Raw genomic sequence first — 16,494 nt, 5'->3', positions numbered from 1 at the left:
ATTACTTTTAATTAATATATATTTTTTAATTAAATAACTATATTAATTAAAAGAATATTAATCAAACGTAAGAGTAAAAATCACATAAACATACACTAGGATAGGTTCAACAATTTTCTCCTTTAATTAACATAGGCTATCTTAAATAGCCTCACTAGAAAATCCTCGTAGAAAGCAAACAATCTTCAATTCAACTTTTTTTTTTTTTTTTTGAAAGGACTTCTCAAATTATTTCAGAGTAGCACAATGATTTTGAGACGTCGAATTTAAAGCCCTCACCGCAACGTTGAAAAAAAAATGGAAAATAAAAACATTACGTTTAGGTAAAAAATCAGCACAAACCGTTGTTATACATATATATATATATATATATATATAAACAAATAATTCAAAGGGACTTAGAGCAACACAATCCACCCACGTAGAATACTGAATACAAAAGCCAGGGCAGTTTATACTATCATTCTCCACAAGTTTCAAAAGAGGTGGGGCTTTTGTGTTTGTACCCCATGAGTGTTACTCACCTACACAGCTTAATGATTCTCAAGTCCTTTTTCACCTTATTCTGTGTGAGAAAAGAAAAACATCCCTTTTCTGCATTTCTTGTCTTTTTCTCCTAAGTTTTCACTCTCCCCCTTTTGTTTGGGCCTCTTGAGAGGAAACCCCAAGCGCTCAGATTCAATGTCACAAACGTTTTTCAAAAATGCATGGTGCACAAATTTTGTTTTTTTTTTTTTGGGAAAAAAGCAATAAATGGATCAATAATAAGATTCCCTTTGTACACATAATCACTTAGGTCCACATGAATACATATGTAGTGAAAAAAAAAAAAAGAAAAAACGCTAAGCTAAAAGGTGAAAATTTGATGGAGCTAGCTCTAGCAGCTGCAATTCCAATATATTCCAAATTAGGCCATTTTTATGAGGCAAGCTTGATTATTTATTAACTTTAGTAGAAGTTATTGACGTAATTTATCGTCAATCTTTACGAGTAACCTTTTAAAAGATTGGATAAAAAAAAACTTATTAAATGAGCAAAAATATCTGTTTTTCTTGGCATTTAATCTAATTAATGTTTTTGGTCAGACAAAAACAAATTTTTTTATTGAAATTTTTGGGTAAATGAAGAACTAATATAATGTAGAATTCGAGTTCCTAACTTGATCTTCTTTCTCCTTGGCATGCATAGATCATGCAGACATTTATTGTCACCAATCCAACAAAAGTTCTTCTATATATGCATATACATACTTATTATATGTATATATTGGCCTAGAAAATCATGAAGACCACTTGGAAGTTTGCACTTTGACAGCAAAAAAAAAAAAAAAGAAAAAAAAAACCAAGTACTCATTTCCATTCTCTCTGGATTTGCAATGCAGTGATTTGTAACAAATCTGATCAAACCACAGGAGTAAGGACCACAATTGACAACTGTTGAAAAAGCAAGCAAACCCATTTTCCATTCTCTCTGGATTTGCAATGCAGTGATTTGTAACAATGCTGATCAAACCACATGAGTGAGGACCACAACTGACACCTGTTGAAAAAGCAAGAAAACCCAATTTTTAAAAGGCTAAGAGCTAATTAGTAAAGGGATTAGGAGGCCATGAAATGATAACCTACCAGTCAACCAACAAGAGGTAAAGAAAAGGAATTTGATGGGATCATCATTACCACCCGATCGAGGCTATCCAATGCCATGATTAGCCCAACAGTTGATTCATTACGTGCAGCTAAGCTAATGCCTAATTATAAAGTTTAGATTAATATGTACAAAATGTGTAGCCCGGACGTGTGACCATGATAATGAATATGGTACTAGAATGGTCTTGAGTTTGGTATAGGCAGTTAAAAGCACATTCGGCTTTGTAAATGTAATATTGTTGGAGGAAATATTATCATGTTGTAGTAGTACTATAGTTTTATCATGCTACAGCCTTTACATAGCATGTGACTTGATGAAAAGTTAGAAGTGATGTATAAAGGATTTTTTTTATAAAAAGGTTTATGGTTCTTTTATCCAGTAAATTTTGACTGAATTAACAAGATGTCTGCTAAACTTTTTTAAGGGATATTTACCTTTTTATACATTGTATTTTAGGTTTATTTAAAGAACATATCTTTAATTTTTGATCTCATTAAATGTATACATTCAAATTAGATTTAATACTTAAATTTATACCTATCCACAATCAATCCTCAATTTTAACCTTAAAAATACTCAAAATACCCTTCAATAAAAACATAGAAAAAGGAAAAAAGCCCGAAAAAAAACTTTAAACTTACAATTTTAACCTCTAAAATATGTAAAATACCATCCAAATGGTTTTTTTTTGTGTTATTAATTTTTAATTATCATAATATTTGAAAGTTTTAATGTTTTTTTCCCTTCTCTTAAGCATAGTTCAGTCATTTTAAAGGTCAAAATTAATTATTGACCCAGATAAGGTATAAATTTGTATATTAAATCTAATTTGAAGGTATACATTTGATGAGATAAAAAACTGAAGGTATGAATTTTGAATAAACGTAAAACACAGGGTATATAAATTTAAATATCCCTTTTTTAATTGGGATTTAAGAAAATGTGCCAAAACTCTCCAAAACAATGATTGGTGTTAAAATGTGAAAGGAAACACCCCTGTACACTAACATGACATGCTCCAACCGTTATAAAAAATTTTAATTTTTTTCTTTTGAGTGAGTTGATGTAATGTGTTCGGGGTATTTGTGTTTAAATTTAACAGTCGTCATTGATTTAGGAGCAATATGAACGTTTTGTTAAATTTATTAGACAATTTGTTGAAATTAAAAGTTTTGAGGTAGTTTGTCAATCATACGAAATTATGGGACAAATACCCTATTTTAAAACTACTAGACTATGATATTTCAGTCTTTTTGTTGACGAATAATCCGGGCCCCAAAAGAGAATTTATTCCGGGCAGAAGAAATAAATGCCTCCAAATTATTGAATTAATTAATGTAATGGTCCCAGTCAAAATGGCCTCAAGGCTCAAGTGTCCAAATTTGCTCCGACTAAGATGCTCTTCTTGCCCTTGGATCGATTTGTATATAAGATGACACACAGAAAGTGAACAATACCCAAAACCCCAAAAAAATCTATTTCCCAAAGTTGATTCTTTTTTTACCTAAATTTATTGTACAAACGAAGGGAACGAGAGATGAGATAACACTGATGATCAATGTTTTTTCTATTAAGAAAGATGCGTATGATCGGGTTTGCCACAAATTTTTCCCCTAACTCTTAACACCATACATGATGCTCTAATTTGTCCTAAACACACACATGAATTTTAAATTCCTTGTGGTGTGGTTCTCATTATATCTTGTAATCCAACTCACCCTTCTAATCCCCACTTTTGTGGGCTTTACATATAATATGGGAATTAAATTAAGCTAATCTTTATTTAGGGGTTGCTTTCACTAGCCATGATGACACGCCCCAAAAGCACAGCAAACCTTCAGAATTCCTGCAATATTTTTTTTCCAAACCAGCAAAAAAGAAAAAAAAAAAAAAGGTTATGAGTCACTCGCTAGTTTACCTTTCACCGAAAAGTGTTTTGAGCACGTTACACAATTTTATTGACTTTAGATCAATCGCATTACAAATACAATTATAAACACCTACTAAAGTTTGTCCACACCAGTCATCACAATCCTTTGCATGACAGACTTCATATGTGACTTTCTCATCACTCCATTTCTCTCTCTCTCTCTCTCTCTCTCCCACACAGACAGACAGAATTAGAGAGAGTAAGAACGAACCTTAAACAAACATGTCAGGTTCCTCAGCAGAGTAATGAAAACCAGTTCTCTCTAGTAGTAATGAAATGAGACTTGGGTTGTTAAAAGCAGTTATACTGTTGCCGGTTTGACACTTGGTGGTCAGATTTTTTTCCTTTATTATTATTATTTTTTTTCAACTTTTGGTCAGGTTAATTTGTTTGAGAAGAAATAATGGGAGTTGTGACTGTTGGAGAATTGAAGCCAAGCATTTCTGGGAAAAGGTCGTTTCGTCCAAGTTCTAGTATTCGACATGCCACTGAATGGTAATTCAAATCACTCTTTTTTTTTTCATTCTTTTTATTTATTTATTTATTTTTAACTCAATTTGCATCGGTTTCCATATTTCCAAAAAATGCTTTATGTCACTCTAAGCTGAGTTTTTCCCTATCTGGTTATTCACTCCCAATGTATATATATACAATATATATTTTCAGATTTGTCCTTTTTTACAGAAAAATTTCTAACTTTTCTGTGAAGTTGTTGACAGTTTGTCAATATTCTTTAACATGATGTAAACTTAAATCAGATAACCACATGACCCACCATTTGTTATCAGAATATTTTTAATGCATCAATTATTTTTCTTCTGGGGCGTTGAATTGTTACGATCAGAGCCTGCAGGTAGATGAAATTAAAAATTCTGAGAACATATTTCTGTCAAGTGAAGATTTTTCCTTTATGTCACTCTAAGCTGAGTTTTTCCCTATCTGGTTATTCACTCCCAATGTATAGATATACAATATATATTTTCAGATTTGTCCTTTTTTACAGAAAAATTTCTAACTTTTCTGTGAAGTTGTTGACAGTTTGTCAATATTCTTTAACATGATGTAAACCTAGATCAGATAACCACATGACCCACCATTTTTTATCAGAATATTTTTAATGCATCAATTGTTTTTCTTCTGGGGCGTTGAATTGTCACGATCAGAGCCTGCAGGTAGGTGAAATTAAAAACTCTGAGAACACATTTCTGTCAAGTGAAAGATTTTTCCTTAATTTCGCAATATTCCATGTAGTTTTCAGTAGGTCCCTGAGCAATTTTCACACGCTTAAATCTGAGGCCCCCTCCAAATTTAAGAGTGAAAACGACAGTTGAAAATGGTACCCATAAAAATCGTTAAGATTAGGTAAATTTTATGGTAGGATATGAAATAATATGACACAGTTGTTAACCATCACACTTTCATCAAGTTCATAGAGTTTTCAACTTACAATTCGAAACTCTATCTACCATACCCTGTCATAAAATTCTCTCAAGAGTATGACGCATCATTTAAAATCGAGTCTTCCTCTAGATTTAAAATAAGAAATGATGCTTGAAAAAGGGTTACCCATAAAAGGTTAAGACTAATCAAAATTTATTAGCAGGATGGTTTTTAATTGTCAGATTTTTATTGAGTTTGTATTTTTGTTTTAATCTGATTGTAATCTGTATTTTTGATACCCTACCATAAAATTCCCCTAAGAATTACGAGATCACTTAGCCCCCGAGTATGACGCATCAAAGTTGTGTGACCTTGACTTTGACAGATCTAACATCCAAACGACATCACCACGGGACGTGAGCTAATGAATCAATGTTCACATTCCATGTTGGCCCAATCAACATTTCTTGGTGTCAACGAAACAGACCAATCAACACTTGCTCATCAATTATTTTTTCTTCTTAGTTTTTACCATATGTTGGACCCTCCCTCTCTAGAAACTAAATCAGTACGGACAACTAGTACACTAGTTACACCAAGTATGACAAACCCAATAGCGCCTACAATGAACACAACAAGAAGATACAGCTATTTCATAAAAACCCAAAAAGAAAAAGGCCCTCAAATCATGCACTTAGTATCCATGCAGATCCGCAAAATCTGCACAAAAAAACCACTCTGCAATGTTCTGAATCTGACCATACATTTCTTTTTTAACCCTTATGGAGACTGGGGAGTCTATCCTTTTGCTTGTGCAGTCCACTTATTTCACAATTATTGATTATGTTAATGTCCCACCGTATGGGGTCACTCCAAATGTCAAATCACCAAAACTAGGAGGATCATGATGTCCATAAGTTTTGAATTTGTTCACGGTAACATTACATTTAATGCAAGAATTCGGTGGGTGTGTGTGTGTACAGTGATATATATGCAACAACAATAAGAGTCTGTAGGAGGAGGAACACTTGGGAAGAGTTTCTTGATATGTTGGCAGCAAGAAACATGTATATATGGAGTGTGGTTTTTGTGTTTCATGGGTTTGGTTTGTTTGTTTTGGTATTTTCTTGTTTCTCTGCAATGTCCCCTCAAATCAGGTTTTCACATCTTCTTGCAGGCCAATCTCTGACGTTTCGAGCGATCTTACTGTTGAAGTGGGAACCTCGAGCTTTTCACTTCATAAGGTGAGAAAAACGTTTGGTTCTGATTAAGATTTGACTGTTCATTAAGTATAGTTATTGTTGTAAGTGCTTTTGTTGAGCTTTCTACTGCGAAAAACTGATAGCTGCAAATTCAGAAATTTGGAGGAGATTGTTTATGTCCGGCGTTTACTTAAAATTTCTTGTTGAATCTTCAATTTTATATTAGACTACAAAAAAGGAAAAAAAAAAAAAAAAAAGAAGATAAGCGTACGAAATCTTAGTATCTTGTTTCAATTTTGTTGCAATTTTCCATGTTTACATGTGAAGAAAATCTGTGCAAAGTTGTGCACACTTTATGAAGAAGAAAAACTATTTCTGCAGATGAAATTGTGTGGACAAACACAATATTTCATTATAAAGTAAAGAAAAAAAAGGCTGGATAACTAAGCTATTAATGTGTTTCTCTTGCAGTTTCCTCTTGTTTCGCGAAGTGGAAGGATTCGAAAATTGCTGTTGGAAGCAAAAGATACAAAAATTACAAGAATAAATCTTGCTACTGTCCCTGGTGGACCTGAGGCTTTTGAGCTAGCTGCGAAATTCTGCTATGGAGTAAACGTTGAGATAACGCAGTCAAACGTCGCAATGCTTTGTTGTGCGGCTCACTTCCTGGAAATGACAGAAGACTTTGCAGAGAAAAACCTCGAGGCCCGAGTTGAAGCCTATCTAAAGGAGATGGTGCTCCCGAACATCGCGAATTCCATCTCTGTTCTTCACCGTTGCGAGACTCTCTTGCCGGTTGCAGAAGAGATCAACTTGGTCAGTAGGCTCATTAACGCAATTGCAACTAATGCCTGCAAAGAGCAGCTCACTTCAGGGTTGTTGAAACTTGACCATAACTTCCCTGCAAAGCCTGTCCCAGCTATGGAACCAGAAACACCCGCGGATTGGTGGGGAAAGTCCCTCATAATTCTCAGTCTTGACTTCTTTCAGAGAGTTTTATCAGCTGTCAAAACCAAGGGTCTAAAGCAGGACATGATCAGCAAAATTTTGATAAACTACGCACATAATTCTCTTCAAGGCCTTGTTGTGAGGGATTCACAACTGGTCAAGGGAAGCCTGCTGGACTCAGAACTGCAAAAGAAACAAAGGGTCATTGTTGAAGCAATGGTTAATTTGCTACCAACTCAGTCAAGGAAGAGTCCAGTTCCAATGGCATTTCTCTCGAGTTTGCTGAAAACCGCAATAGCAGCATCGGCATCTACTTCTTGCAGGTCGGATTTGGAGAGGCGGATCGGTCTGCAGCTTGACCAGGCAATCCTTGAGGACATCCTAATTCCTGCGAATTCGCACGGGAACAGCCACAGCACAATCTATGACATAGATACTATTGTGAGGATCTTTTCCATATTTCTTAACTTGGATGAGGACGATGAAGAGGACAGTCACTTGAGAGATGAAAGCGAAATGGTTTATGATTTCGATAGCCCCGGATCTCCTAAACAAAGTTCAATCCTAAAAGTATCAAAGCTGCTTGACAACTATCTTGCAGAAGTTGCATTGGACACAAACTTGATGCCCACTAAATTCATAGCACTAACAGAACTACTTCCGGATCATGCTCGTTTAGTGAGTGATGGACTATATAGAGCTGTGGATATCTTCCTAAAAGTAAGAAAAGAAACTCTTTCTCTCTCTCTCTCTCTTCAATGCTTGTTTCTATGAGGACTTTGAACTCATCACTTTCTACAGGTTCATCCAAACATTAAGGACTCAGAGCGCTACCGCCTTTGCAAAACCATCGACTGTCAAAAGCTATCTCAAGAAGCCTGCAGCCACGCAGCGCAGAACGAAAGACTGCCGGTTCAGATGGCAGTTCAAGTGCTCTATTTTGAGCAAATCAGGCTGAGAAATGCGATGAACGGAGGGCACAACCAGTTCTTCTTTGGTGCAATAAATGGCCAATTCCCTCAGCGCTCGGGCAGCGGCGCTGGGAGTGGAGCCATTTCCCCTAGAGACAACTACGCATCGGTAAGAAGAGAGAACCGGGAGCTCAAGCTAGAAGTTGCAAGGATGAGAATGAGGCTAACTGACTTGGAAAAGGACCATGTTTCCATGAAACAAGAGCTTGTGAGGTCTCATCCTGCACATAAGCTCTTCAAATCATTTGCCAAAAAGTTGAGCAAGCTCAACAACTTGTTCAGGATTAATAGTATTAAGCCTACAGGGGGCAAGGCAAGTTCAGAAACCAGATTTCCATTTCAGAAGAGGAGGCGTCATTCTGTTTCATGACTTGAGTAGTAGTGTGAATAAACCAATGAGTGTATAGTAATACTTATATACATATTTATATATATACAGTGTGATTGCTTCTAATGTCATGATAGTTTTTTGAATGTTGAGATTTGGTTGCTATGTTCATGAGATCACTCCCTTGACTTTTTTTGGTCCAATTCTATAAGGCAGACGCTTTATTTATTAGAACTTGTATCCTAGTTGTCAGAATGTTTTTGACATCATATATATGAAACATTGGAAAATGTTGACACAAGCTTTGAAGCATCTACCTTTAACATAGCTAATTATGCAATTTCCTTGTATTCTCATTTCTCTGGTTATGCCTTAGTTTGTGCATTCTTTTACACACCAATGAGAATTATAAAAAAAAAAAAAAAAACAAAAAAAAGTTAATCTAATCTTCCGGACAGAAAGCTGGTAACTTGTGTGGAGGCTAATTATACTATACAATTTCTTATTGATCATGGTTCGGTTATGGGGTGTATGGCGGATTTTCAGGTGTATTTTAGGTATTCTACACATGTTTTCATCTGCCCTAGTTCTCGTGAAACAAAGGGGAACATTTTACGAGTGAATTGTAGTACCTTATACTTCTTTCCCTGATTATAGTATTTTTTGCAACGGTTAATTAAACACAATTCTCACATAAAAAAATGAAAGGCCTTTAGAATTTATATGTGGCTTGTCTATTTCTTATTTTTTTTCCCCCTTATTACTCTAGAATTGTAGGAATTATGGACTTTTGATTCCGAACAAAAGCCATTCCTAGAAAGCAATTTTTAAGTTATCCATGTGCACCACCAAACGTGTTGAAAACACTCATAAACATGTCCAGAAAAGAAAATAGTAAACTTTTCATTTGCAATCCCTCTTAAGATTGAAGATTAGATCCTTGAGCAAAACACAAAAAGAAGAGAACCCCATATAACAACAATCACTAGAAGCATAATAGGTAAAAAAAAAAAAAAAAAAAAAAAAAAAAAAAAATTTTACAAAAAAATTAAAAAAAAAAAAAAAAAAAAAAAAAAAAAACATTGTATCATGATACATCCTTTCTTATTGCCATTCCAAATATCTTCAAAGTAAAGGATGTTATTCACATATTTTTGCCCCTATAAAGGTGGACATGCTTAATCATAAGAACTTGCTAGGGAATTCTCCTTTGCCCACATAACCTTGAATACAAAAACATTACATGCTCATTGTTTGTAATGCCACAGCTTGACAAGACTCTCAATTACCATATTGTCTCAAATGATGCTTTGGTGTTATTTGGACGTTCATTGTAACTTACCCAAGTTGGCATCTTTCACAAATAGTTTGAAACAAGAACATAAATATTATTATTGACACACACGCACGCGCAAAAATCAGCTTTAATTTGTCACGGAAATGATAGTTGTACGTGTTGCTATAGTGATTCCACTAACTCATGTCATGTTAAACTTAATCCTATTGTTTTTCCAAAATGAAAAAAAAAGGGGCACAAAGGAATCTAGTACAGGTTGTGGAAAAAACTTGTGTCTGTGTGGAGTACATTACACGAATGACATTGCTGGCTTGTGGGGGGGGGTTTTTTTTTTTAAAAAAAAAAAAAAAAAAAAAAAAAAAAAAGAAATTTAAGAATCACATAAATAATGTTTTGTATTGGACAATACTTCCTATTGACGCCTAAGACTGGTTGATCTAGATTCTAGTGGCACCAAGGATTTGAGCAGTACGAGATTTGGGAAAAGTTGCAGGTTCAATCTTCTGTTATTTTTTTTTTTTTTAAATTCCTATTTACATTTAACATTGCAGTTTTTTTTATTTTTATTTTTTATTGCCTTTGATTAGATATAAACCAAATTGATGTGTAAACCACTCGCGTAGCAAATCATAACTTTTTCAGTAAAAACAAAAAAAGTGAATTCTGTGAAACGTAAATACCTTATGGTTTATTTGTCCGTGAATTCCCTGAATTGTGTGTGAATAAAAAAAAAAAAAAGAAGAAAAGATTACAAAGAAACTAGATTCAAGGCTGTTTACACAAAGAAGTATTTATACAAAATGATCACTTTTATACTCGAATTTGTCTTTAATTTAATAATATTATTAATCTATTTATTTTTATAATTATTGAGATAATATTATTTCAAAATATACTCTTTCTATATGGGTAGTTAACAAAGAATAAAAATATCATCGCGGGATATTTTACAGATTTACGTGCAAATATCATGAAAATTCAAAATTTTCAATATATATGTAATTAACTCGAACAGAAAACCCAGGCCCAAATAAACGGCCTGCAGATGAGGGTAGTTGGTCCAAAGTGCATAGATTTTGGGCCTGGAAATATTTCTGAATTTGTCTTGACAATATTACCCCTCCATAGGTTGCGACGAGGAGAGCGTGAAACTGTGTCGTTTTTACGTCGACTCGGCAAAGTACCCGTGATTCCGTGAAAGAGGCGGTTTTGTTCTTCTGCAAGTAGGGAGTGGAGTCTAAAACGGTGTGTATTGAGAGAGACAAGAATGTCTTCTTCTGGGCTTCGCAACTTCTTGCCCTTCTCCAGGCTCTTCAGGTGCTTCTCTCTCTACCAATGTTCTCCTTTCTCTCTCCTCTTTTGGGATTTATTCTTTTTATTTTTTTTATTTTTTGCTTTAATTAAGATTGTTCTTTTGGTTGTTTGAGTACATAACAATGTCTATTTTCTTTTTTTCTTTTTTTAGGTAACCTAGAACCTTCTTCGTGTTTCTAATTTCTATTGCGATCTATTTTTCTTTTTTTCATCTCCTGCTGAGCAAAAAGTCCTATTATATAATTCGGTGGATAAGTTTTGTTGGCTTTGTCATGGAAAAAGGTGGATTGGAGTTGGACCTCTCAAAAGATTTTTTTATTTTTTATTTTTTGGGTAATGCTTAACAAAATTATGAATTTAGACCCAATAAGGGCTGTTATCTTAAAATTGGAAGAAACTCGTTTGTGTTAATGGTGCATTGTTTACCATTTTTCAACCAAGAAAATTCATTTCAAAATCAGGGGAGGACTTATTTTTCTTCTAACCAACCATAATCTAGATTAGACCATTATTCTAAATTCTGAAATATTTCTGTCTGAAGTGGGAGTAATTTTTAGTTTTTTCTTAGTACATGTTAGTGCAAAAGTTTTGGGCAGATTTGGTTGCATTTATCTAGTTATAGTTCATTTTTATATTTAAGACATTCCTGAAGCCTAGAATATTGATGTGCTGCGAAAAAAAGAAAGGAAGGAACGTCAAACAACTTACTGCATCTAATAAGAGATTTTTGAGTTTAGGTACTTAGTAGATTAGTTATGCCTATTTACCAGAGTTTGTCTTTATGGAATGGCCCGCGCTCCATTTTGCTTAAGAGCATTGCTATATTTAAACGTGTAAAGAATTATTCCAAACTATTGTAACGCTAGCAATACCCTATACATATGTAATATATATCCATATATATCTTTATATATGTGTGTGTGTAGGGTTTTTGGCACAATTGCCCTCCGAACTTGTCGTGGTTTAGTAAATTGTCTCCTAAACTCTTAATTTTAGCAAGTTTCCCCCGAACTTGTGAATTTGTTGCAATGTGCCTCATTTAACTGAATTTGCTAAAATTTTTTATTAGATTTAAGAGATTAAAAGTTGAGATATTGAAAGATTTGTGTTATATTTAAATTAGAATGTTGAAATTTTTGGTTGAATGTGCTTTTTTGACACTAATTTAACGCAATCGCCATTAAAATGGAGCATATTGCAATAAATTTACAAATTAAGGGGGCAACTTACCAAAATTAAACGTTTGGGGGACAATTTACTAAACCACGACAAGTATAGGGGGCAAATGTGCTGAAAACCCTACGTATATATGACCATGATTATCTTCTTTTCATGTGCTCACATGTCAATCCGGAACCTATAGATTATGATACATAATAATTATTGAAAGGGTTGATGTTTCAGTGGGAAATAATGATCACAACTGCTCATCCTTACTGCGAAAATCATCGTTTTTATTTGCTTGTGGCCCTAAAAATCAACTAAAAGATAGTGGGGAGGGATTAATTGTTTGTTCAGGATTGTTCAGTTTTGCCCTTGTTTTATTGCTGTCTTTCTATAGTTTTACTTGAAGAGAAATGTTAATATGGTGTTATCTCTTATTTGTCACAGGCAGCTGGAGCAAGAGGTGGAAACTGTGGTAAATGTGCTGCAGCCTGGACCATTAGGAATCATAGAGCACAAGTTCTCTGCCGAGGAGATTCGCAAGGCGAGTGCCACAGTTCGTATGGCAGTAGAGAATTGGCGACGGATCGCGAAACTCGAGGAGAGTACTGGGGTCTTACATGATTATATTCACAAGTGAAGGAAACACCGGGGGAGCCATTCTCAGTGGATGAGTGGAAATTTTTGAAATTTTGTTCTTGTACAGAATACATAGAAGCTTTTGGTACCCGGTTGGAGTGTTGTATCTTTGTGACTTAGAAACTTCAATGCTCAAGGAAATCTATGAATGTTTTTCCTTTGCTACCAACCACTGTGATTTTACAGTACGTAATTCACCCCCATTTACCATCGTATGCATTGCTATTACAACTATGTAACTATATTAATTTGACAATAAAGGAAATTTAATTTCTGAATATATATATATATATATATATATATCATGAGCAAAAGAAGTGAGAAAACATTAACTTCTCTTCCCATCTCTAGAAAACGAATTTGCACTCATTTAGATTTAAATAGCTTCTATTTATCAGTAAATATTTAATTTAGCTTGTTCATTGTTTTTAGGAGATTAGATAGGTTAGATTCAAATTCAAATTCTTCATGTAAGTGCATGTATATTATCTTCTCATTAATGGAAAACTAGTACCATTATTTCCCCAAATTCTCTCGAGTCTAAAGGATGGTGATAAACAAAAGAGGAAGCTTTTGTAAAAGCGACGCCCTTTATCAAACAATGATTACTATTTAGTTAAACAACTCCAAGTAACCAACAAACTTTACTGCTAAATCTTCCAGAAAGAAAGATAAAAGAAAATACTGCTAGATCTAATCTCTATTACGTTTTTTAGAATATATGTTAAATCCCTTTTTGTAGATTATATAGAACTGTACAGCTAGTACCTGATAAACTTTATCTCAAACAACATTTACGGACATAGATTTATCATAATCTTTAAAGTTACTCTCAAAGTGATTCTCTCGTATTTTAGCCAAAGGTTAAACCTGAAAAAGATCATTGACATGCAATTCCCTCTATCGATCAGGACGTTTATGAATGAAGGTGAGCATCTTACCTGTTGTTTTTCCTGTCTTAATTCCTTTGGTTACGCTATTTATTCGCTATTCCATTTTCTTCTTATCTTGTGTAAGCATCTGTGCAATTTGGCACCAATATTTGCTAATCTTGTTTTGGATCTATAACTATATATACAAGTATATATGGCCAAGGTTGTTCATCTATATCCGTCTATTACAAAATCATTGCCCTCAAATAAACTCGCTCTCTTCATGATGATTGCGAGAATAAGATATGTTATATCCAACTGATTTTGATTTAAGCAACTTGAAGACATAAAACACATGAAAATATTAAACTTCATCACATGTTTGGAATTGTGTTCTCCGCTGTGAGAAGATTGAAATGATATATTTATATGTTTAAAATAGTGAACGAATGAATGAGAAATTGACTCTCAAAGTGCTCATGTGAAGTTGAGAAAACTGAAGGGAAAACTCCTAAGAAATTAAGAAAAAGTGAAAAAGCTTTTTGTCTCACGTCAGAAAGAGATGAAGTCATAGTCTCCTCTAAGCCTTATAAAAGTGAACCCCACCATTCTTATGCTCTCTTTGGGATAGTAATTTTTTGTTATTTCTAGTCATTTATCATATTATTTCCGTTAGTATAAGATGTATATGAATGAGAAATTCAATCCGATTCATCAATGCATAGAATTGGATTTTGACCAAGTCGCTCCTGTACCAAAATATGTTTTGATGGCACAGAATGCGTGAACTAAAGTGAGGTTCGAATGATTAATTGAGTAAAAGCAATCTAATTACCATTAAATCCATACTAATATAATTTCTCCGTCTCTTACAATAATTTTCGTTGTTATTAAAACTAGATAAGATATGACGTGAATTATCAGATGGCTTTATAGCTTCTGTTTTTTTAAAACATGTTTAAGCTTATCTATGGTGTGTTATATAGGTTTCATCATTCATGGTTTTACCTTTTGCCCTCAATCACAAACACATGTTTCATGAGGAAAAAAAAAAACGGAAACAAAATAAAACACATGATGATTATATCACTTATTCACTATATATTTCATATAATTTCTTCCTATCTTGTGTAAGCATCTGGCGCAATTTGGCACCAATACTTGCTATTTACCTCTGTATCTTGGTTTTGGATCTCTAACTATACAATATTCAAGTATATATGGCCAATAAACTCGCTCTTCATGATAATTGAGAGAATAAGATATGTTATATGCAACTAATTTTGATATTTAATCAATTTGAAGACAAATAAAACACATGATAATACTTAACTTCATGACATGTTTAAGCTTATATATATATATATATATAACATATATATATATATATATATACACATATGTAGGGCCCGTTTAGTTCGCTGATTCGAGTTTTTAATTCGAGTTGAGATGTGACTTTATGTGAGAGTTTTTTATTGTAGCAAAAAAGTTAGATGTGACTGTTTCTGAGAGTTTTTTACTGTAGTAAAACTCGAATCGGTGAAATAAACGAGATCTTGTTGTTTCATCGGTTTCATCATTGATGGTCTTGCTTTTTACTTTTTCCACAGGCCTCAATCAGACACACACAAAAACATGTTTGGCCAGACGGACCACATTATAAATATATACATGCGTATGCTATATTTTCAGCCACTATGGTATGATAGTGATACACACGCATAAAAATATATAACCATGTGCCTTTATTTATCGCTGTTACATAAAGGGGCAGAAAACCTTTAAATGCCTCTCTTCAAAGGTTAAAGGTGATGAAAACTATAGGCTACATACACCCTCGCCAATTATACACACATGGAACTCTGCATATATAAGTAGTGTATACACACACACAAATATATATATATATATATATATATATATATATGTGTGTGTGTGTGTGTGTGTGTGTGTGTGTAGTACATACATTGAGGTTTATTTAGCCATTCTTATTTATGATAATACAAAGCAGAGATTAAAAAAAAAAAAGAAAAAAGAGGAAAAGCAAAAAGTATACGTACTTATTCATTAAGCTTTAATGGTGGAGCAGGAAAATGGCCATTATACCCATATTGCCTTGGCCTGTATAAGCAATGGGACAAGCTCGTTCTTGAGTTGGAGGGTGAAAATGGTATCAGCACCACCAATGAACTTTTGGTTAATGTAAACGGCCGGTACACTTGGTTGACACCCCAACTGAAGAAGCTCTCTCTCAATTTGTTGCCCATTTGGTACCTCGTCAAGCTCATACACCGTTGTGTTAGCCCCATAGTTTTTAAAGAGCGACTTTACGGAATAGCACATTGCACATGAGTTCTTGCTGAATATCACCACTGGTTTCTCAGCCACCAAACTCTCTATGGTTGCCATAATTACTAATATTTGATAAATATTGTTTGTGATAAGCAATATAGATTGTAATAAGAAGATATATATATATATATATGTGTAGTACTATAGTCGATTTTTTTTGGCTATGGGGAAACTTGAGTTCCATGCATGTCCTTTTATAGTAGTAGCTAGCTGGTTTACACTTTCTTTTCTCGTTTTTTTTAAAAAAAAAAAAAAAATGAAATGTGGTGGGAATTGCATATATCTCTCGTGTAGAATAATTATTTAATGACCCCAAAGGTTGAAAATTTAGTGTCATTGGAATATTCCCAAACTACCCCTTTTATCATGATTACTTGATGGAGACCCCTTTCGGCCGTCAAGCTCCACGTTCAGTCATTATATATTGGCTACGTCAAGGTCAGTTTTGTC

General features: G+C 33.9%; 3 protein-coding genes across 3 annotated transcripts; 2 read left to right on the top strand and 1 right to left on the bottom strand.

The window, feature by feature from the left end:
- The first annotated feature begins 3,697 nt into the window (after nt 1–3,697).
- Nucleotides 3,698–8,620, top strand: LOC21403382 (BTB/POZ domain-containing protein At1g03010). Its single transcript, XM_010114454.2, has 4 exons — nt 3,698–4,072; nt 6,135–6,201; nt 6,631–7,827; nt 7,909–8,620. Exons 1-4 carry the CDS (start codon nt 3,981–3,983, stop codon nt 8,446–8,448), a joined length of 1,896 nt encoding a protein of 631 aa, XP_010112756.1. The 5' UTR covers nt 3,698–3,980; the 3' UTR covers nt 8,449–8,620.
- A 2,282-nt stretch (nt 8,621–10,902) lies between these two features.
- On the top strand, nt 10,903–13,063 carry LOC21403381. The gene is made up of 2 exons (XM_010114453.2): nt 10,903–11,020; nt 12,629–13,063. Exons 1-2 carry the CDS (start codon nt 10,971–10,973, stop codon nt 12,819–12,821), a joined length of 243 nt encoding a protein of 80 aa, XP_010112755.1. The 5' UTR covers nt 10,903–10,970; the 3' UTR covers nt 12,822–13,063.
- Nucleotides 13,064–15,625: 2,562 nt separating this feature from the next.
- LOC21403380 (monothiol glutaredoxin-S6) lies at nt 15,626–16,174 on the bottom strand. Its single transcript, XM_010114452.2, has one exon. The coding sequence runs from the start codon at nt 16,099–16,101 to the stop codon at nt 15,793–15,795; it is 309 nt and encodes a 102-aa protein (XP_010112754.1). The 5' UTR covers nt 16,102–16,174; the 3' UTR covers nt 15,626–15,792.
- Between the last annotated feature and the right edge of the window lie 320 nt (nt 16,175–16,494).

Source organism: Morus notabilis, unplaced genomic scaffold (genome assembly GCF_000414095.1).
Source record: "Morus notabilis unplaced genomic scaffold, ASM41409v2 Scaffold264, whole genome shotgun sequence".
NCBI lineage: Eukaryota > Viridiplantae > Streptophyta > Magnoliopsida > Rosales > Moraceae > Morus > Morus notabilis.
Note: the sequence above shows the minus strand (reverse complement) of the source record. Positions and strands in the feature narration are given on the sequence as shown.

Coding starts and splice junctions, on each gene's coding strand:
- LOC21403381 (XM_010114453.2), top strand. CDS start 10,971: ATGTCTTCTTCTGGGCTTCGCAACTTCTTGCCCTTCTCCAGGCTCTTC. Junction 11,021..12,628: donor CCCTTCTCCAGGCTCTTCAG/GTGCTTCTCTCT, acceptor TATTTGTCACAG/GCAGCTGGAGCAAGAGGTGG.
- LOC21403382 (XM_010114454.2), top strand. CDS start 3,981: ATGGGAGTTGTGACTGTTGGAGAATTGAAGCCAAGCATTTCTGGGAAA. Junction 6,202..6,630: donor CGAGCTTTTCACTTCATAAG/GTGAGAAAAACG, acceptor TTTCTCTTGCAG/TTTCCTCTTGTTTCGCGAAG. Junction 7,828..7,908: donor CTGTGGATATCTTCCTAAAA/GTAAGAAAAGAA, acceptor CACTTTCTACAG/GTTCATCCAAACATTAAGGA.
- LOC21403380 (XM_010114452.2), bottom strand. CDS start 16,101: ATGGCAACCATAGAGAGTTTGGTGGCTGAGAAACCAGTGGTGATATTC.